This window comes from Amblyomma maculatum, chromosome 2 (genome assembly GCF_055883805.1).
Source record: "Amblyomma maculatum isolate TAMU_Amacu chromosome 2, ASM5588380v1, whole genome shotgun sequence".
NCBI classification, from domain to species: domain Eukaryota; kingdom Metazoa; phylum Arthropoda; class Arachnida; order Ixodida; family Ixodidae; genus Amblyomma; species Amblyomma maculatum.
In genome coordinates this window covers 23,931,772-23,950,026 of record NC_139345.1, presented here as the reverse complement: position 1 = coordinate 23,950,026, position 18,255 = coordinate 23,931,772, and the positions used below count along the sequence as shown (strand labels likewise).

At 48.8% G+C, this 18,255-nt stretch overlaps 2 protein-coding genes across 2 annotated transcripts in view; one reads left to right on the top strand and one right to left on the bottom strand.

Annotated features, from left to right (window-relative positions):
* The window catches only part of LOC146198143 (uncharacterized), a 22,539-nt gene extending 12,562 nt beyond the window's left edge, over window positions 1-9,977 (top strand). The window contains exons 5-8 of the mRNA XM_084593473.1: window positions 3,301-3,363; window positions 3,440-3,514; window positions 7,162-7,215; window positions 7,322-9,977. Of these exons, the coding sequence (XP_084449599.1) occupies window positions 3,301-3,363; window positions 3,440-3,514; window positions 7,162-7,215; window positions 7,322-7,420 (291 nt within the window). The 3' untranslated portion in view covers window positions 7,421-9,977. The remainder of the gene's footprint in view (window positions 1-3,300; window positions 3,364-3,439; window positions 3,515-7,161; window positions 7,216-7,321) is intronic.
* Window positions 7,862-11,695, bottom strand: LOC146198142 (solute carrier family 22 member 7-like). The gene is made up of 2 exons (XM_084591859.1): window positions 11,538-11,695; window positions 7,862-9,683 (listed from the first exon to the last, which is right to left on the bottom strand). Exons 1-2 carry the CDS (start codon window positions 11,693-11,695, stop codon window positions 8,012-8,014), a joined length of 1,830 nt encoding a protein of 609 aa, XP_084447985.1. The 3' UTR covers window positions 7,862-8,011.
* Between the last annotated feature and the right edge of the window lie 6,560 nt (window positions 11,696-18,255).

The window sequence follows — 18,255 nt, the reverse complement described above, 5'->3', positions numbered from 1 at the left end:
TGTCTCTGCTCTTTACTAGGCGGTCAAGGCTAACCATTGCTCTCTTTCTCAGAAGCAGGCGTCTCCTAATTTCATGGCTGCAGTCTCCTTCCGAGGTAATCTTGGAGCCCAAGAAGAGAAAATCTGTCACAGCTTCCACTTCTTGTCCCTTGATGCTCCAGGACTCGATAGGGCAAGTCGCCATGATCTTTGTCTTTTTATTGTTCAGTTTAAGCCCAAACTTCTCACTCTCTTCTTGTACGCGCATCAGAAGTCTCTTGAGGTCCGCTTCACTTTCTGCCATTAAAGTGGTATCATCCGCATATCTAAGGTTGTTGATACGTTTTCCAGCAATCTTCACTCCAGCTGAAGACTCGTCCAGACCGGCCTTCCTCATTATGCACTCTGCATATAGGTCAAATAGGCAGGGCGACAGTATGCAGTTTTGCCTCACTCCTTTCTCAGTCGGAAACCAATCAGTAAGACCATGCCCAGTTCTGACTGTGGCCTCTTGCCCTTCATACAGGTTCCTGAGGAGACAGATGAGATGAATTGGAACTCCCATCTCTTGGAGAGCTTGCCACAATCTGCTATGATCTACGCAGTCAAACGCTTTCGCATAATCAATAAAGCAGAAGTAGATGGGTTTCTGGAACTCTCTTGCTTTTTCCATGATCCAGCGAAGGTTGGCAACTTGGTCTCTAGTTCCTCTGCCCTTGCGAAACCCAGCAGGTGGGTATCTACGCTTAATTAGGTCAACGTCACATAGTTATTTAATTCCGCAATTTTTAAATATTTTTTTGCTTAAGCTGGCTTTTTGGGAAAGGAAGGCGGGGCATGGTATTCACTTAAGATCACTCGGACGCAGTGAGGCGAATCCGAGTAATAGTTTCATCGAGTAATAGAGCTTGCGTCATAAAATCTTATTTAGGCGAAGGTACTTCACCACTTTTTTTTTTTTTTTTTTTTGCGACAGGGCAGCGCTATTGCGCTTCGACAATACCAGTTGTTGGGCGAGTTGGTGTGCACGGTGATCCATAACAAACAGCGCGACAGACGGGACGTGGAAGAAAGGACGACAACACAGAGCGCTCTGTGTTGTCTTCCTTTCTGCCACGTCCCATCTGTCGCGCTGTTGTTATGGATCACCGAGCTATTGCGCTTGTTGCCGTGATGGCTCATCTCCGCCATCATGGCATTTGCACAAAATAAAGTTGCACTTGTAGCGAAGCGTCCGGAGCAAGCGTAGAAAGCTTAGCCTAGACAGCTTGATCACGCAAGCTCTCCTATAGGCCATCTCCCTATCCCGCCGCTTAATTTCATCGCCATTCATAATTTTCCGAGTCCTTCCCTCCGTGTAGAGAAAATTAACTCGTGATTACGACACTATGTAATACGAAATGGAGCTCATAGCAACAGGTATTTTAGTTTTGCAGTATGTTGAGGTAAATAACTTGAAAGACATGTTGCCGTATATGTGCAGTTAGACTATATATTTTCCCGCACAACCATCCTTCAACTGTCACTCGATCCTTTCCCAGTTCCCGATTTTAACAAGAGCACGGCAACTGCGCCGCCGCCTTGCCTCTTCGACCTCGTCTCTAGAGGCGAGTGGTTGACATAAACGTGTTGCTTTTCTGTGATAACATATTTTACTGCAGTAAACATTGGAGGGCACTCAATCTCCGTCTTTAGGAGCATGACGCGACCGTGTTAACGGCTCCTGTTTGCGGCACCCGTTATGTATCTCCGTTCGCGTACATACACTTTGTTGTTTGCTTCCTTAATATGCGTCTCTACTATCCGACCCATAGAGTCCTCCGAACGTCAGTGGATTACATGTCTGACTGGATATCGAAGGCTCCTGGGTTGGATTCCCAAACCTTATCTCTCTATTGGCAGCTCGACACCCGGGGAATCGCTATTTATAGAACCTCCATGCCTGCAGCCCATGCAACCTGCCAACTGCCACATATCGTAGGCGTGCTCGCATTGTTTCTCTCACGACGCTTAGAGTACAGCCCACTCTTGGATTTCTTCTTAACGTCATGAAATGTTTTTAGCGCTTGTTGTCGGCGACATTGAGATGACGTCGAGCCAAAACCGAGAGCCGTCATCCGGGCACCGAACGAGCTTTAACGAAACTAGTTCTCCGCCCTCGATCAGGACCCTCACGCAGACGCTGGGTGCTGCCCAAATGAGTTACATATCATTGTTTCCAATTTCTTCTCAGTGTTCTCAATTAATTGCACTTTCTACTCAATATTTGTTGAGATGCCACTCGAGGTGCGTATATAAATACCCTGAATAACGCCATGCAAAAGGCAGCTAGATACATAGTATCGCACACTTCATTATAATCCGTTGGCTATCATGGGGTCTTTGAGAGAGAGCTGCTGAAAGGTAAGAGAGGCGTTTGCAGAATGAGAACGTCTCTGAGCGAAACAACGGCTTCCGCTCCGTTCCCAAGGATGGCGCTTCCTCTACATTCTTGCGCCATGTCCATAACCATTTCATAAAATACACTCGATTATGGGAGAGGTAGTAATGTTTTTCTTTATGGTTTTGGGTCAGCGTCGCCCTCTCATCAAAAGATCCAATGGATTTAGCGTTCTGCGCGTGTACAATGCGGCCGCGCTATTCTACTATCATTGCAGCTGACAGGGCCACTCTATTGAAAATCCCCATAATAACGAGTTTTAGAATAGAGTGACCTCATTGGTTAGGAGCCAGAGGAAAGCGGGAATAGCGGGGCAAGTGCGCATGCGCAAATGCTTTGCTGAAAGGCTGGATGGTGGAGATGTCTGTTGTTAGCGCCCCGTAGCTGCTCCAATACGTCGGCGTCGTAAGCCATTACCAAATGTTTGATAGTCTACAAGGTCATGGCGTCACTCATATGAGCTAGCGCGGTTATTTTAAACACTCCATAACGCTCACCCAGTTAACGTGATGGCTCGCATGGAATGAAAGTGACTAAAACATGCTATGCAATACAAATGAAAAGTCGCCGCACGTTTTAAATGACTAAACCTTTGAAACACTTGATTTTGCTTAAAAATGTCATGTTTTAAACGGGATTAGATCCCCGACCTTTGGGTTGCGAGCTAAACACTCTACAGACTATAGTCACGCAATGCACGCCTGTACCGCCCGGGAACAAGCATGTCTTGCATGTCTTGTTGTATTTCACGTTAGGTTGTATCTTAAGAACTGTTTACGAATAAATGTTACTCACATACACTGCGGTGGAGCAAATTGCATTATGTTGTGAATGAGGGAAGGTTGCCTGCAGTTCACGACAGGAAGTGCGCGCCTTTGCAGGGTTTCTCGTATACCTGTGTAATGCTTCAACTATGCAGTGCCTATCACGACAGTATGCGAAAGGTGAGTGGGAACGACTTTTCTGCTCGGACGCCATACATGCAGGAATTCTGATTACACTCCGTTCTTCTACTTTCAGAAAAGAAAGGAGTTTGTAGGCGCAATGGCCCATTGCTTCGTGAAGGGCTTCCAGTTTATTGTGACGGCTTCTCCAGTAAGTGTCAATGTTTTGATCTTTTTGGTGGACGAAATGATGCAACGACGCAAGGGCGTGGGCAATGAAGACAAAGCCAGAATGAGCGTAAACTTTAAACTGCTTATATATCTTCTGGAGGGCAGAAAACTGGGCGAGTTAGTCTGGATACAAATGAGACATGGTCTAACAGCGCGAAAAATACGGACAAGCAAGGTAGAAGTGAGACAACACAGCGCCGTGTTGTCTCACTTCTACCCTGCCTGTCCGTGCTTTTCGTGCTGTTAGACCATCTCTCATGTGCTTACATATTGAAGCATGCAGAAGCTGCCAGCAGTTTTGTGCATGGACTAATCCACTGCCATCACAATCAGGCATTTTGTAATCGTGAGGGCAGGGCCGTAAAGAGGAGGAGGCAGAATAAGCATATAATTAAATATAATAAAGGAAGTTAAAACTTTGTAAACAGAGTGCTGTTTTACAAGAACTGGGGCGCGCTGATGCAACGACCGCTTTCAGCAGTCTTTGCTGCATCTTTAAATGCAGCACATGCTCAAGCTGCCGTTTTTCTTTTTCGATAGCTTGTGTTTTCCAAAGTGTCCTACCAAAAAGCTCAGGTTGGTACTCTTCTAGTTTTTAGTGTTTTAGAGTTATTAGGGCGAAAGCTTTATACGAACTATGAGACGAATTGTTGTCCTCACAAACTGTCACGAAAGCTGTCCACATGAAGGGGAAGTTGAGTGACTTCAATGACATCACTTGCTATAAAGAGAGAAAGTAGGGGGTTCGATTCCTTAAGTCCTTATCACCTTAAGGCATCACTAACGCACATCACGTGGCGCTAGGTTAATTTGACTTCCTTGGTATGAAAACGACCTTTCTAGGTGCAGAGTTCAAGGGTTCTCATACCTTTTCGCTGTCTAATTAACGCCTCTGTCAGTCTGCTTGAGTGATAGTGATTCGAACCGGCTTATTTTCTCCCAATGGTGCGCCCATTTATACCCCGTGACCTTGCGCAGCACGCATTTCGAATCTGACGTCGCAGCATGAGAGAGTTTCGCCTTCATAAACGTAGGCGGTGCCATGCGCCTCAAAATTGTTTCAGAAACACACACACACACACACACACACACACACACACACACACACACACACACACACACACACACACACACACACACACACACACACACACACACACACACACGCACGCACACACACACACACACACACACACACACACACACACACACACACACACACACACACACACACACACACACACACACACACACACACACACACACACACACACACACACACACACACACACACACACACACACACACACACAAAACAGCAGAGGTTGCAGCAACGCGCCAGAATTATCAATACGCGTAAAAGTCCCAGGGTGCAGGCAAAATTGCTAGAATGCAGCTGTCTGAACGATATTTCCGACACAGCCACTGTCACTGTGAGTCACTGGGTACGTGCCAGGCCATTATCACGTATTACAAAGAGCTCAGGGCGAGCCTGCCTCCTCCGCACGCTTCGCTCAGCCGAGACCAGGCTGTCACGTGGCGGCGGCTGCAAACGCGACCGCAGCCAAACCCCTGGACGTATGTAATAATCTTTCCCGACTTGGTAAATCCGTACTGCCAGCTGTGTTGCGAGCCTGCCACCTTAGAGCATATAATCTGGGACTGCGCGGAGGATCCGCCTCCGGCAGATCTAGAACTATCTCCCTCGCTGGAACACTGGGAAGCTGTTTTCGCCAGCCGGGATCCAGACGTCTAGTACCGGGCCTCGGCAAGAGCGCAAGAGGTCGCTGACAGACTTGGACTGCCGGCCACCTGGAGCAGCTGAATGCAGCCCAAGGCAAAAACAAGCTAAATCGCTGACGAATAAAGTTTTTTTCTCTCTCTCTCTCTTCGACACAGCACGCTCAAAGCGATCAGGTGATCAGTTCACCAGACAAATATATGATCAGGCGCATCGGCTAACGAAAGAGAGCATTGAAAGAGCACGATTTTTAGCTCATTAACGACTTCGTACTAATCGGGATAAAGTACGCACTCTCTTATCTGAGCCTTTCATTTGTACATACCATCGTCATCATCCCGTGGCGCCGCCTGTGGCACGCGCCTCGGTTCGCCATCAGAATAAACGCCAGACATGGCATCCCTTGCCTTGCCGTCTCGACCTGGCCTTCTTTCACAAGTGGCGGAGGTGAGACTTGATCCCCTTGCGTCCTGCCTCTCTGTCAAGGCTGACGTCGGGAAAGTCGACATTCTCGCGTTCAGAGTTCACAGCACGTCTGAAGAACTCGTAGAAGCCCAATGGATAATGCAAATCCGCATCATATATCCACTACCTCCACAGGAAGAGCCATCCTATACAGATTAGGCATTGAAGGGGAACCGATGATGGACTCCCCAGGGCCAGTACGAGCGAACGTCAGAAAATAGGTTAAGATCAAGGGGGAACCTAAGAGCATGAACCCACAATCTCAACAATGCCGGCGAAAAGCGAGAGCCAAGAACTTGCATATAATCCTTAAAAAACTCGAAGACGTCTTATATGGTTGCCCACGAATATTGCCCGCATAAGTTTACTATACGTAGGATCACTCAACCCAAGATAGAAACACGTGCCACACTAACCGTGCCTGATGAGACCATCACAACTTGCAACTCCCTAGACGTGGAAGAAGCCGGCATATCAACGGCCATAGTTTGCACCCGAGACACTGCGATTGTAAGTGACTGCAAACATGTCATACACAACTATATTATGAAAAAAAAAAATCTTTATCCCAGGGATATTCTATTCAACCTTGACAGTATAGTAAATAACTGGGAGAAATTGATCTAATATGGATGCCAGCACACGCAGGGAACCCTGACAACGAGGCCGCCCACACATACTCTCGAGCAGAAGCAGGCCGAGCTGTGGATGTCAACTTGGAGTTGGAGCCCTTCGGAGAGCTTCTCACCCCATACCACGATTACACCACACACTACAGACTCAGGAGAACATATTCATCAGTGGCGTAGCCAGAAATATATTCGGGATGTGTTATACGCCGCCGTTTGCAAAAAAAATAAAAAATGTTCGAAAAAAAAAGGCAGGAAGAAGCCTGCCTTCTTTTTTTTCGAACATTTTTTTTTCGTATCCAGCACTAAAGAAATTATTTTTTTTTGTATTTGGGGGGGGGGGGGGGGGACTTATACAACACCCTCCCTAACAGATACCTTATTTCCAGATTCCTTCACAACATGACCAATAAATACCTAGCTTGGAATTTCAGAGTACTGATCGCAGAAAGCTGAACCAGCATGCTTCAAGCGCGACCTATCACTTCTGCTTAAAGACTGCAGCATTATTTTACACAACATGAAATTGTTGGGCCTATATACTTCCCATAAAACTCATGCTTGGTCCCTCACTTGATACGTGCGATAAAGCAAAGGCCGGCGCCGACCCGGATATCTGAACTCGAGCTCTGTCATGAGCCTGAGTCGCCAGGAATTCTCATGATCTTGGAAGCACCTGCTGGCCACTTTTCCTATCACCACCTTCACTTTTTCTTGCAAAATTCTTCTTTGCTTTGGATATAATGTTGTTTGGACCACACTTTTATATGAAAACAATTGGTGTTTTCTTAGGAAATGCTGAACATGTTTTCGGGAAGCCTGGAGGAAATAATGAACTCAACAACGGTAAGTATAAGTTTCAGTGATTATAGAGGAATGGTAAACATTTTCTTCCTCCCCATTCGTAATTTATTGCTCGTAGAGTTCATAAGTGTCGATTTTTTTTTTCCAGATCTGCATCAAAGGAGACTTCCTCGGGAGTGACACCAAAATTTCGCTGGCAATGGTGCGCTATGTGCGCTCTGTCATATTCATGAGTGGGAAGGGCTGACAAAATTTCCGAACTCCGGACAGCCACAGTCATCACACACAATGCACGGGAAAGAGAAACGACCGGACGCCAAAGTTATCATGAGCACCGAATGATTTAACGTCAGCTTGTTTAACAAAAACAAAATAACTGCTTGTCAGAGGCATCCAAAATGCTCATGTATTGAATGCCGCATCAAGATAAAAACTTAACAAAAGGAACCATATTCCCATTCATTGTGACATGCGATGAAATCTCATTACAAATAGACATTAAGCGATTTCTGTATTACTGCAAAATGAACACGACTGAATCGACAACGGATGCACCTTGAGTACATATCAATTATAATGCAGTAAAAGGAAGAAGATGAGAAATCGTCATTGTCTTTCTGCGTTAAGTTCACCACCGCACTAAATTTTGAAGGAATCAAAGTTCTTTATTATGGCCTGAATGCTCGCGTACGACCTCAAATTTTCATTTGCTATGGCAAAGGCTGCAACAAGCATGCCATATCAATGTCTCAAAACACCGAGACGAGTCGAGAAATCACTGACGTTCAAAAACCATCCAGTTCGCGCCAAATATTTCTCTACAATTTTGGACCACTGTTTAAGGCCGTAGGTCCTCCAACGTTTGCATCATCCTTCGTTGTTTCGTCTCTGGAAGCATCCTGAGTAAAAATATGGCGCTGAATATCATCAGGAAGCACAGGAGGCTGGTGGCAGTTGGGGATACTTGAGAGTCTAGCTGAGACAAAAGCGGCCCTAACGTTGCTCCGACCTGGCCACAGAACTGGGCGAAGAAGGATCCGAGGCTCCGTACGACGGTTGGGTATAATTCGAGCGTGAAGACAAGTATGATGATGGTTTCCCCGAGCAGTGTGCACATGACGACCTCGCCGATGACCCAGGTTAGTCCTCCCTCGTCCAGGGTCCTCATGCTTCTATGTAGCAGCACCAGGACGCACGTCAGTGGCAACGCGATGGAGAGCAGGCTCTTGCGTGGAGTGACTGACAACAGAACCCAGGCTAGAATCAAAGAAAAGGTTCTCATAATACCGAGAAACGCCGCGTGCCAGACGCTTCTAGGTCTCTCCGTCAGACCCATTCCATATAATACCAGTAGCAGACTGAACCAAATCCAACACAGCGCAAAATTTCTCTTCTGTAGCTCCCTGGTGGTCAGAAAGCTGATGCAGTTCATCTTGGGTAGCAGCGTTGACATGGGAAAGCTCGATACGGTGAGGAACAAGTTCTTTTCGTCTACCTGGTGGTGGTTCCAAGAGGAAGCGCGTCGCATGACCTTCTCGGCTTGATCAACATTATTAGATATTAAAAGCCAGCAGATGGACTCATTGAGCAAGCAGAGAACTGGCAAAAGTGAGAACGTAAGAAAGAAAGTCACTAGGTTTACCGCCCTGTAGTCCGTCGACGCAAGGCTTATACCCCGTGCAATCAGACTTGCAAAGGATGTTCCGGTCATGGCCAGACAAATATAACCCTCCCTGTGCTTGTCACCCGAGTTCTCGAACATAACAACGATCATGGCCAGCTCGACGACGCTCAGCGATGCTGCCAGCAAAATCCTGGCGACAACGAATTCGAGGAAGGTGTGCGCCAACATAGTGGTCCCCGCTGATGCGGCAGAAAGTACGGTGCAAATGTACACTGCAGGAAGTCGGCCAATCCTGTCCGATATCTGACCGAAAAAGAGCATGGTGATAATGACGCCAACCCTGTTGTAGACGAAGGCGACGGTCACGTACCACGCACGATCGCAAACCAAATCCCATTCGCTGACAATTGTGGTTACTCCCGGCAACAGGTCGTAATCCCATTCGTCGCACGCCACTTCGACTCGCGTGCCGTTGCGCCCGATCGCGACAGGGTCATACATGGTGCATTGGCTGTAACTGCCGTCAAGCCGGCGTGGGATGCTTTCTTGTTTCCACTGGTCGACGCTGATGTTCGCATCCCGGGGAGGGCGGCACCAGTGGTCGACGGGAATCAGGAACGCGTGCACGGACATATGGTGCATGACAACCAGGGTGGCGAAGACCTGCACGAAAGCCACGTTGACCCACTGGAACATGCCGTTGCCTACGATTCTGTCGAGGTCGACGGGAGCTGGAGCGGTCGTGCTCGTGAAGGCGTGCCGAGACGGATGGTTGCTAGTGACAGGCTGCAAGTTAGACTCATCCGAAGGGGCGGCCGTGCTGTAGCACATAGAACCGTCCACCAGGGCAAAGGTCTCCGGCTGGGTTCCGTCATTGAGTCTTGCTCTGAAAGCATTAAAATCAGATGTCACATGGTCTGCGAGACGGTATTACGCGTGTATTACGCACCCTCCTCATACAAGAAGTAATGGCCAATTCAGCGTGGTCAGGCGAATTAGGTGTCCTAGCATCATGGTTTTGGATAGCAGATAAGCATTCGCACACAATCGTAATCCACAACCTTATGTGAAAGTCCACATATAATCCCCCGCTTTAAGCAAGCGACATGAACTGGCGGCGTTACGGCGCAGAGAGGAGGAACCGAAGTAGTAACTCAGATATGGTTCACCCGTCTCGTAACAGAAGCGTGCTCAACTGAGCTATTTTAGTGTGGTTCTATCAAGCCCTTGATGACAACATTCAAATTGCTCTAGGGCATTTTTATTATACTGATGCCCTGCCTGCAGGATATGCAGCCAGACGCGATGCCTGTGTTCGCCGCATGTTTGAACCTTAATTATATAGCTGTTATCTCGATGATGCATTTTTTACGCTATATTTGCGACTATCGAGCCCGATTGGAATTATATAGCAAAGCGCACGTTTCAGCGGGATGCTTAAGTAGCATGGAAGACCCGAGGTGCGGGAAAAAAACAACAACGTCAAACGTTTGTGCTGTTATTGAATTGTGTTTCTTTAGAAATGGTACTCAGAATTTTCAATTTCTCTTCACGCAAAGATTCACGCAATAATAATTTGCACATTTAAGAAAGTACAGAGGGGTTGCCGTTTGGTGCATTCCAAGAGCGCTTTTGAAGTTTTTACGAGAAGGGTGTCAATTCTGAATGCGGCAAAACTTTATCGAATTTTCTGTAATGTGTAGTACGGGGTCCGCTTCATGAAAACGTGGACGTTTCTTTGCGCCAAGCGACTCTTAACCGAGTAGACGGCGAAAACATGTGCAATCGCTCAAACGCGTGACTGATGACGCTAATGAGATGCTCTTTGTTTGAGTATTTGTGCCGTCTACTAAATATCGCCCCTAGGCGATATTTAGTAGACGGCACAAATACTCAAACGTCAGAAGCCAATGTCATGTAACCCTGGGAAGAGAGGGTTACGCTATGCCATAGAGCTTCTAAATATTACCTAGAGTAGGGTGCCTCGATGCCAGTGCCGCCGGTGCTCACATTGATGCACCCTGACCTAAAGGGAAAGCTGGTGCCACCTTCCAAACGAGTTTTTATAAGGGCACTTCATCCACCTTGCGAACGCCGCGGAAGACAAGGCTAATTACTTTTACTTGGGCCTAAAACGTAATTACTACCACAGAGATATAAATATTTGTAAAATTAATACGGAACAAAGAAACGTTGTTGTGTAAAATCAAAATGTACTGAAGTAAAATCTGCCCACATTTGCAATAAATTACCAGAAAGGCAAATGTAAACGAGTATCAAATTTAAATGTCCATGGTGTAGTAGGCTGGGTAATCACACGACGCCAAAACGCCCAAAACTTCGATGAAAACGAAAGGGAAGAACAAAAGAATCCAATCCGGGGAACAATGAACAAGCCACATCTGGAGAATTGTCTTTCCGGCATGCCTTGGGTGTCCATGGTGAAGTCAGAGCTCATCGAACAACTCTGGAATTAAGTGCTGAGCTACCAGTTTTCCATCTAGATCTAGTAAGAAATTCTATGCGATGCATGACCTGGCTATGGATGGGCTACTGCTGTGCTAGCTAGGCAAATGCCAGAATGCAGGTCATGCAAACCACACCAGTTTAGGTTGGGTTTGAGCGTGCGAATTAGTGCGTTCGCACTAAATATAACAGCCCCACAGCAACAGGCTGAGCGCGGCCTCATGGCTGAGCTGAAGTAGATGCTAAAAGTTGTCAAATGATACAGTATTTTCACCTCGAAGAGTCGTTCCGAGTGCTAATGTCGATGGTCACCAGCTTCTCAAAGCCCGTCGTCGACGACTTTCGCTGATCGGAAGACAACACCGTAGCAGCTTCCGGGAGAAGTCCGTTCTTGGACGCCGTGCTCTCGCCGCCGCAGCTTGTCCTCGACATGATCTTCCTCTTCAAAGGCGTACATGCGCGAGGTGCAACCACGTTACTTCGCTTCGTTCTTCTTCTTTTCTTCGGCTGTTGCCTGCCATGCCGCAGGAAACTTAGGGCCACAAGGTGAGAAATAGGGCCACTTTAAAATCTTCCCCATTTTAAAGTGGCCCTATTTCTCACGGCCACTTTAAAATCTTCACCCCTCCGGGGTGGCGCAGTGATTGCGGCGCTCGACTACTGTTCCCAAGGACGCCGGGTCGAATCTCGACCTCAGCGGCCGCTTTTCGATGGAGGCGAAAAGCAAGGCGCCCGCGTGCTGTGCGATGTCAGTGCACGTTAAAGAGCCCCAGGTGGTCGAAATTTCCGGAGTCCTCCACTACGGCGTCTCTAATAGCCTGAGTCGCTTTGGGACGTTAAACCCCACAAAACCAACCAAACCAACTTTAAAATCTTCGCATCAAATCTGCGGTCTTTTGCAACGAGCTGTCAAAAATGATGATGCTGATGAAATTTACATTCTTCCCTATTTTGCACGTGATGCGCTACTCGGTGTATCGAAGCATTTAGAGGAGCCTTTAGAAGCTTTCTGCCTCCATGGACGTTATCCTTGAATTCTGATGTGAGCTATGGCATCAAAGTACCCTAAACTTCATCTTTTGGCAGCGCACAACGCTCTCACAAGTTCTGAGCAGCTAAATGTAATAGGCGGTGTGACATTTTTTCCTGCCGGCCAGCATGATATCTACCTAGCCTGTATTTTTTGAAAAAGAAAAGAAAAAAGCTGACGGAGTGGGAAATTTAAATACGGAGCTAGGTGGGGCGACTGTTTTAAAGACAGCAGCTCAAACCCCTGGCGACGTGACTGCAGTTACAGAACGCAACTAGACGCGGCTCGAGACAAAGGACCTAAGGCGGTAGCTTTGGCTGCGAGGCAACTGGAAATCATGTTCCGCACTAGTCGAAAGGTAAACGGCTCTGTCATGTTGGCAATCGCAACCTTGCGCAGCTGCACAATAAGGTGAGAAGGCTTCGAAGGCGGCCGAAAGCGTCAGGCAAATAAGGAGCAGGCGAGGGCTGCGGCACTTCAGAGCGAGGGACGCTGAGTGAGCTGGTCATCAAGAAACGAAGAAGCGGCCGAAGGTGGTGGCATTGGTGGCATGTAAAGCGACAAAAGTGGGGAAGCAAGCCGAGCACGAAGTCCATCCATGGTCCATTCAAGAAAAATGGCTGACGGCAGAGTGGAGGCTCTCTAGCAGCGGAGTATGTAGTCAGGGGGACCATTTATTTTTTTGCACTGCAGTTTCTTTTACAAGATCACAGCGGGGCGCACACACACTATACAAGTAAACGAAAGCTGGGAACGAAAAATAGGAAACAAAATGGGAAGATATGTATATTTAAAAAATTTTAAATAACACTTTGCAAGAAAAGCCAATTCAGAGATATAATGTGGTACAAATCAAGAAATTAAAGTTTGTTTTCAAACACTTTTACTCAAGATACGGGATCAGTAGAATTACTCCAGACTGTAATCTTTCGTGCGTTTATTGGTGCTACTGTAAAATCCTGCCGTTGCTTCGCGTATATACCCACAGGAGAACGATGTACAGTCGTGAGCAAAAGTGGTACACAACACTTAGCCATTGGCGGAGCTCGGGAAAACTGCATTGTGACGCCATCTGGCAAAAGCTACCTGAGATCCAGACGATCGTCGCGATGGCCCATTCTATCAACATGCATGTGTTACTGTAGCTGTTCCGGCAGCTGTCGCTAGGTAGCGTTTAAATGCAGTTTCCTAGAGCTGCGCCAAATCCAAAGGGTTGTATATCACTTTTGCTCACGACTGTACATGGGATGTGCCACATTGTATGGTCAATTCATTAATTAAAAAAATTTTGGATACAGATGCAGTTCCTGTGACATCGTAAGTAAACCTCTTTGATTAATGCGTGACAGATGTGCGGCCATACGAACTATAGATAAATTGAAATAATTTTTTTGAACTCTAATTTATCAGGGATAATTCTAGTGAAATGATCCCTTGAAATATAATTTAGCAGTGTCAGTTCTAGCGAAATGATTCTAGATTATGACGGAGTATTCTAATACTCAGCATTAAGGACTTTATATATGAGGAAAGATGTACGGTGTGGTAGCTGAGCCTCAAATTTCGTCGAAGGAAAAATTGTTTCCGTCCGGCAATAGCTGCGACAACATCAACATGCTCTGTCCAAGAGAGTTTATTTGAGATTCGAAGCCCAAATTACTTTTATGTATTCATTTCTCAAAGAAAAATTATTGTTAGCAGCATAGATAAATGGCAGAAGCTTTTTTCCCCGACTTATACGCACGAATGCTGTTTTGTCGTAATTAAAACATATTTGTCATTGGTCACACAATGATTTTACCTTTGATGAATCGATTTACACGCCTTGATACAAGTGATACTACTCTTTTCAGCCTACGCATAACCGTTAGGGTATAATCTAGCAGGGAGGTTAGTGACAGTGTCATTGGTAGTAGTATACGAAAAGAAGCGGCATAAGAACGGACCTCTGGAGCTCGCCAGAATCAGCAGCAACTGGAGGGAAAAAAGAATCATATAGTATCTCAAACTTACGAAGGTTCCTTAAGTAAATTGCAGTCCATGCCAGCAGTATGTGCACTCCATTGTATTACCTAGTTTGTAAAGAAGATTGATATGGTAAACCCTCAAACACGTCTTTTTTAAATCTATAAATATAGCACTTTGTCTGCTTTCCTTCATTTATTTCCTGCGCAAAATCATATATTGTTCGAACTAGCGGGATGATGGTGGCAAATGTTCGTATAAATCTTGTGGGCGATTCCTCTGCCCGAGGGACGCGCACGACAAACACACAGTGGGCCGTATAACAAACATATTTAATCTCACAGGGATCTTGTCGTCCGGGTGGCTGCGGGTCGTTTCCGTGGAGAGCCGGGAGGGAAGCGGGAGCGACGAGCCAGGGACCAGGAAGCGCCAGGGACCAAGAAGAGACCGCGACGGCGGCGCGTGCCTTCTTTTATAGCCCCCTCGCGCGGGACCGGTTATCCCCGCGCGAGTGGGGAGAGGGAAACAGGCACGCGCGCAGGGAGCATTGGGAAGTGGCGCGGCCTTCGAATGCGCGGCGCGCCACGAGCCCTACATCTTCCCCCCCCTCAGCGTCCGACCCGGGCTCCGCCAACAGCCGGGCCATGTCCATGTCCGAGCCCGGGTCAGCGTAAAATATGAAGGCTTGTCGCCTGGCTCTGGCGGGATGCCATCTTAGCTGGTCCGTGGGACGGGAGAAGCAGCAGGCATGGCGGGGCTGTTCCGGCTGGTCCCTCTCCAGCAGCGGCCACATCCTCGGGGTCACAGCGCAGCTGGGCTTGGCCCTGGATACGCCTGGCAGCGGCCCTGAGCTGCTGCTCTGCATCGTGGACCCCTTGCCACGTGGCGCCGTGCTGGATGTACATTGCAGCAGGCGTTTTCGCCCCGGGCACACCTGGCTTCCTGAGGCCCGTACTCCAGGCCTGGGCAGCGGGCTCCACTCCAGACGCGTTGAAGACGGCCAGCATGGCCGCGCTGGTCACAATAATGGGCCACAAACTAGGGGGTACCCCTGTTTAAGTGGCCCCTCCTTGAACCAAGCGCTCGGTGCGGTTTCCCGCCCCAGCGACGGTGGTTCATCTGGCTGCTGCAAAATCTTATCAGAATGCATTCTGAAAGAAGCAAAGACGTTAGACAAAGTAGTGCACTACCTTGGCCTTAGGTTATAGCGTCGGTTGCGAACCGGGTTGCTACCTGCATCGTTTTGAGCTTCCCCCGCTTCGCAGTTATCGTCCTTGCGAAGGTGGTAAGCTTTCAAGTCTGCGACGTGCACCGGACCAGCGGTTTCACCGCTCGCCAACAACCGCAGCTGGTAGGTGAGTGGCGTTGTCCGTGCCGTAACTTCGAACGGTCCAACCCACTTGTGCGCTAGCGACGCGGCGAAACCACGCGCTGCGTTACTAAGCGGGTGCGTTCTTTTCAGTACCAAGTCGCCCGTGTTGAAAACGACGTGACGACGACCTTTGTTGTACTGATCCGCTTGCTCCATGCGCGCGACATCGAGGTTTTCACGAGCCGCGCGCTGCGCTGCCTCAAGGCGCTCGCGGAGCTTTGCCGCGTACTGTGTAAGCGGAGGGGGCGCGGGCCCCGCCGCGTCAAGTAGGGCGTTCTCTAGCGGAAAAGCGATCTCTTTCCCAAAATTCAAGTAAGCAGGTGTCATACCTACCGACCTGTTCACGGTTGTTCTAGTGGCGAAAGCCAGTTCGGACAGCCGTGCGTCCCAATCTCTGTGCTGCTCGGTCGTCGCGACCAGCATACTCTTAACATTCCGATTCACTCTCTCGGTTATGTTGCTCTGAGCGTGGTAGGGACTCGTTTTCCTGTGGCGGATTTGAAGCGCCCGACAGGAATCAGCAAAGACTTTGCTTGTGAAATACGAAGCATTGTCTGTAATGAGGTCGGAAGGGAAACCGAAACGAGTGAATGTCTCCAACAGTTTCTCCCAAATCCGTTCTGACACAAGCTTCCTAAGGGGGAAAACCTCAACCCACTTGGAATAGTGGTCCGTTATTACCAGGATATATTGGTGTCCGCGCGCGGAGCGAGGGAGGGGTCCCATGATATCGCACGCGACCACTTGCCACGGATAGTTGCTAACTACCGGCTTCATCATGCCAGCGGGTTTCCCCGCCCGAGGCTTGGCTACCTGGCAAACAGGACATGTACGGGCGTAACCCAGCACATCCTTTCTCATACCTGGCCAGGTCGCGACACGGCATAACTTATCGTAAGTCTTACTGCCGCTGCCATGGCCTGCCAGCGCTGAGTCATGGAAGTACTGGAGGAATCGTTTCCGCAACTTCCTCGGGACCACGACTCGGAAGGGGGATGCAATCGCCTCTTCCTCGTCAAGTTGGGGGATGTAGCGGAGCAGTAAGCCATCCTCGCCCAGCAGATACGCGTCGTACTTGCCCTCAGCGTTCCCGGTGCAAGCTGCACTACTCGCAAGCTCTGTCAGCACCCGCTGGCATAGACCATCTGCTTTCTGGGCCTCAATTAGCTCTTCCCTACTGACCGCTACTCCCCAAGACAGATTTCTCTCTGCCTCACTTCTTGGCAGGCGAGTAGTCGCCGCCACCAGCTGCTGCGCCTTCTCTCTCTCGCAGCACCGCGCGGCAACTCTGTCCGCCTCCTTTCTCTTTTTACCTACGCAGGGCGCGACACTCGCGTCCGCCCTCTCCTCCTCTCCACTGGCGGCGACGCCGCTTTCAGCAATGCTGGTCTGCGCCTCTTCTGCGCATCTGCCTGCCTTCAACGGTGCGCGCGATAAAGCATCGGCCACCTTATTCATGCTGCCCCGGCGGTACTCAATGGCGTACGCGTAACGTTGCAACGTCAGCGCCCATCTCGCGAGTCTGCCTGCGGGGTTTTTCAGCCTCTTTAACCACGAAAGTGCCTGGTGATCTGTCTGCACGGTGAAAACCGCTCCGTCTAGGTACATGTCGAACTTTGACAATGCGAACATTATCGCCAGGCATTCCTTTTCGGTCACGGAGTAATTCCGCTCCGCCGATGTGAGCGTGCGGCTAGCGAACGCGACAGGGCGCAGTTTGCCCTCGTGTTCCTGCAACAAAACAGCTCCTACACCGGCATCACTAGCATCTGTCTGCAAGACAAACGGCTTGTTCAGGTCGGGGAGGCGCAAACTAGCGGTGTTCGCTATCGCGCGAGCCAAGGCAACAAAAGCGTCGTTCTGTTCCTTGCCCCAGACCCACTTCGAGCCTTTCCGCAACAGCTGGTTCAACGGCCTAGCGAGCTCTGAACAACTAGGGATGAATTGTCTGTAGAAGGCAACCATTCCCAAAAACCTCTGCAAGCTTTTCACGTCCGTCGGGCAGGGGTAGTTCAGAATTGCCTGCAGTTTGTCATCGTTCGGTCTCAAAGTGCCATCATCAACCACAAATCCCAAGAGGTTAACTCTCTTCGATGCCAACTGCACTTTCTTTGGGTTGATCGTTATACCCGCACGTCTCATTCTTTCAAGAACGGAATTCAAGTGAATGAGATGCTCTTCGAACGACTGTGAGAATATCACGACGTCGTCGAGGTACGCCATCGCGTAGTTGAACCTTGCATCGCCCAGCACGATGTCCATCAATCGCATGAACGTGCTCGGTGCATTAGACAAGCCAAACGGGAGTCGAGTAAATTCGAAGAGCCCGCGGTGACAGGTGAATGCGGTTTTCTGAATGTCACCTTCCGCCACCTCAATCTGCAGGTACCCTCTGCTTGCATCCAGGACTGTGAAGAACCTTGCGTTCCCTAACGCGTACATCACAGCCTCGATCGACTGGAAAGGGTACGCAACCGTAGGCGTCAGTGAGTTGAGCTTTCGATAATCAACACACAGCCTGACCGAACCATCTTTCTTTGGCGCTAGAACCACTGGGGACGCCCAGGGACTTTGTGAGGGTCTCACCGCGCCGGTATCTATCATCTCGTCAAGGGCGCTGTCGAG

Excerpts from the sequence above, each read along its gene's own strand:
- LOC146198142 (XM_084591859.1), bottom strand. The coding sequence starts at position 11,695 with ATGTCGAGGACAAGCTGCGGCGGCGAGAGCACGGCGTCCAAGAACGGA. Across the intron at positions 9,684-11,537 it reads ACTCGGAACGACTCTTCGAG|AGCAAGACTCAATGACGGAA; the intron begins GTGAAAATACTG and ends TAATGCTTTCAG.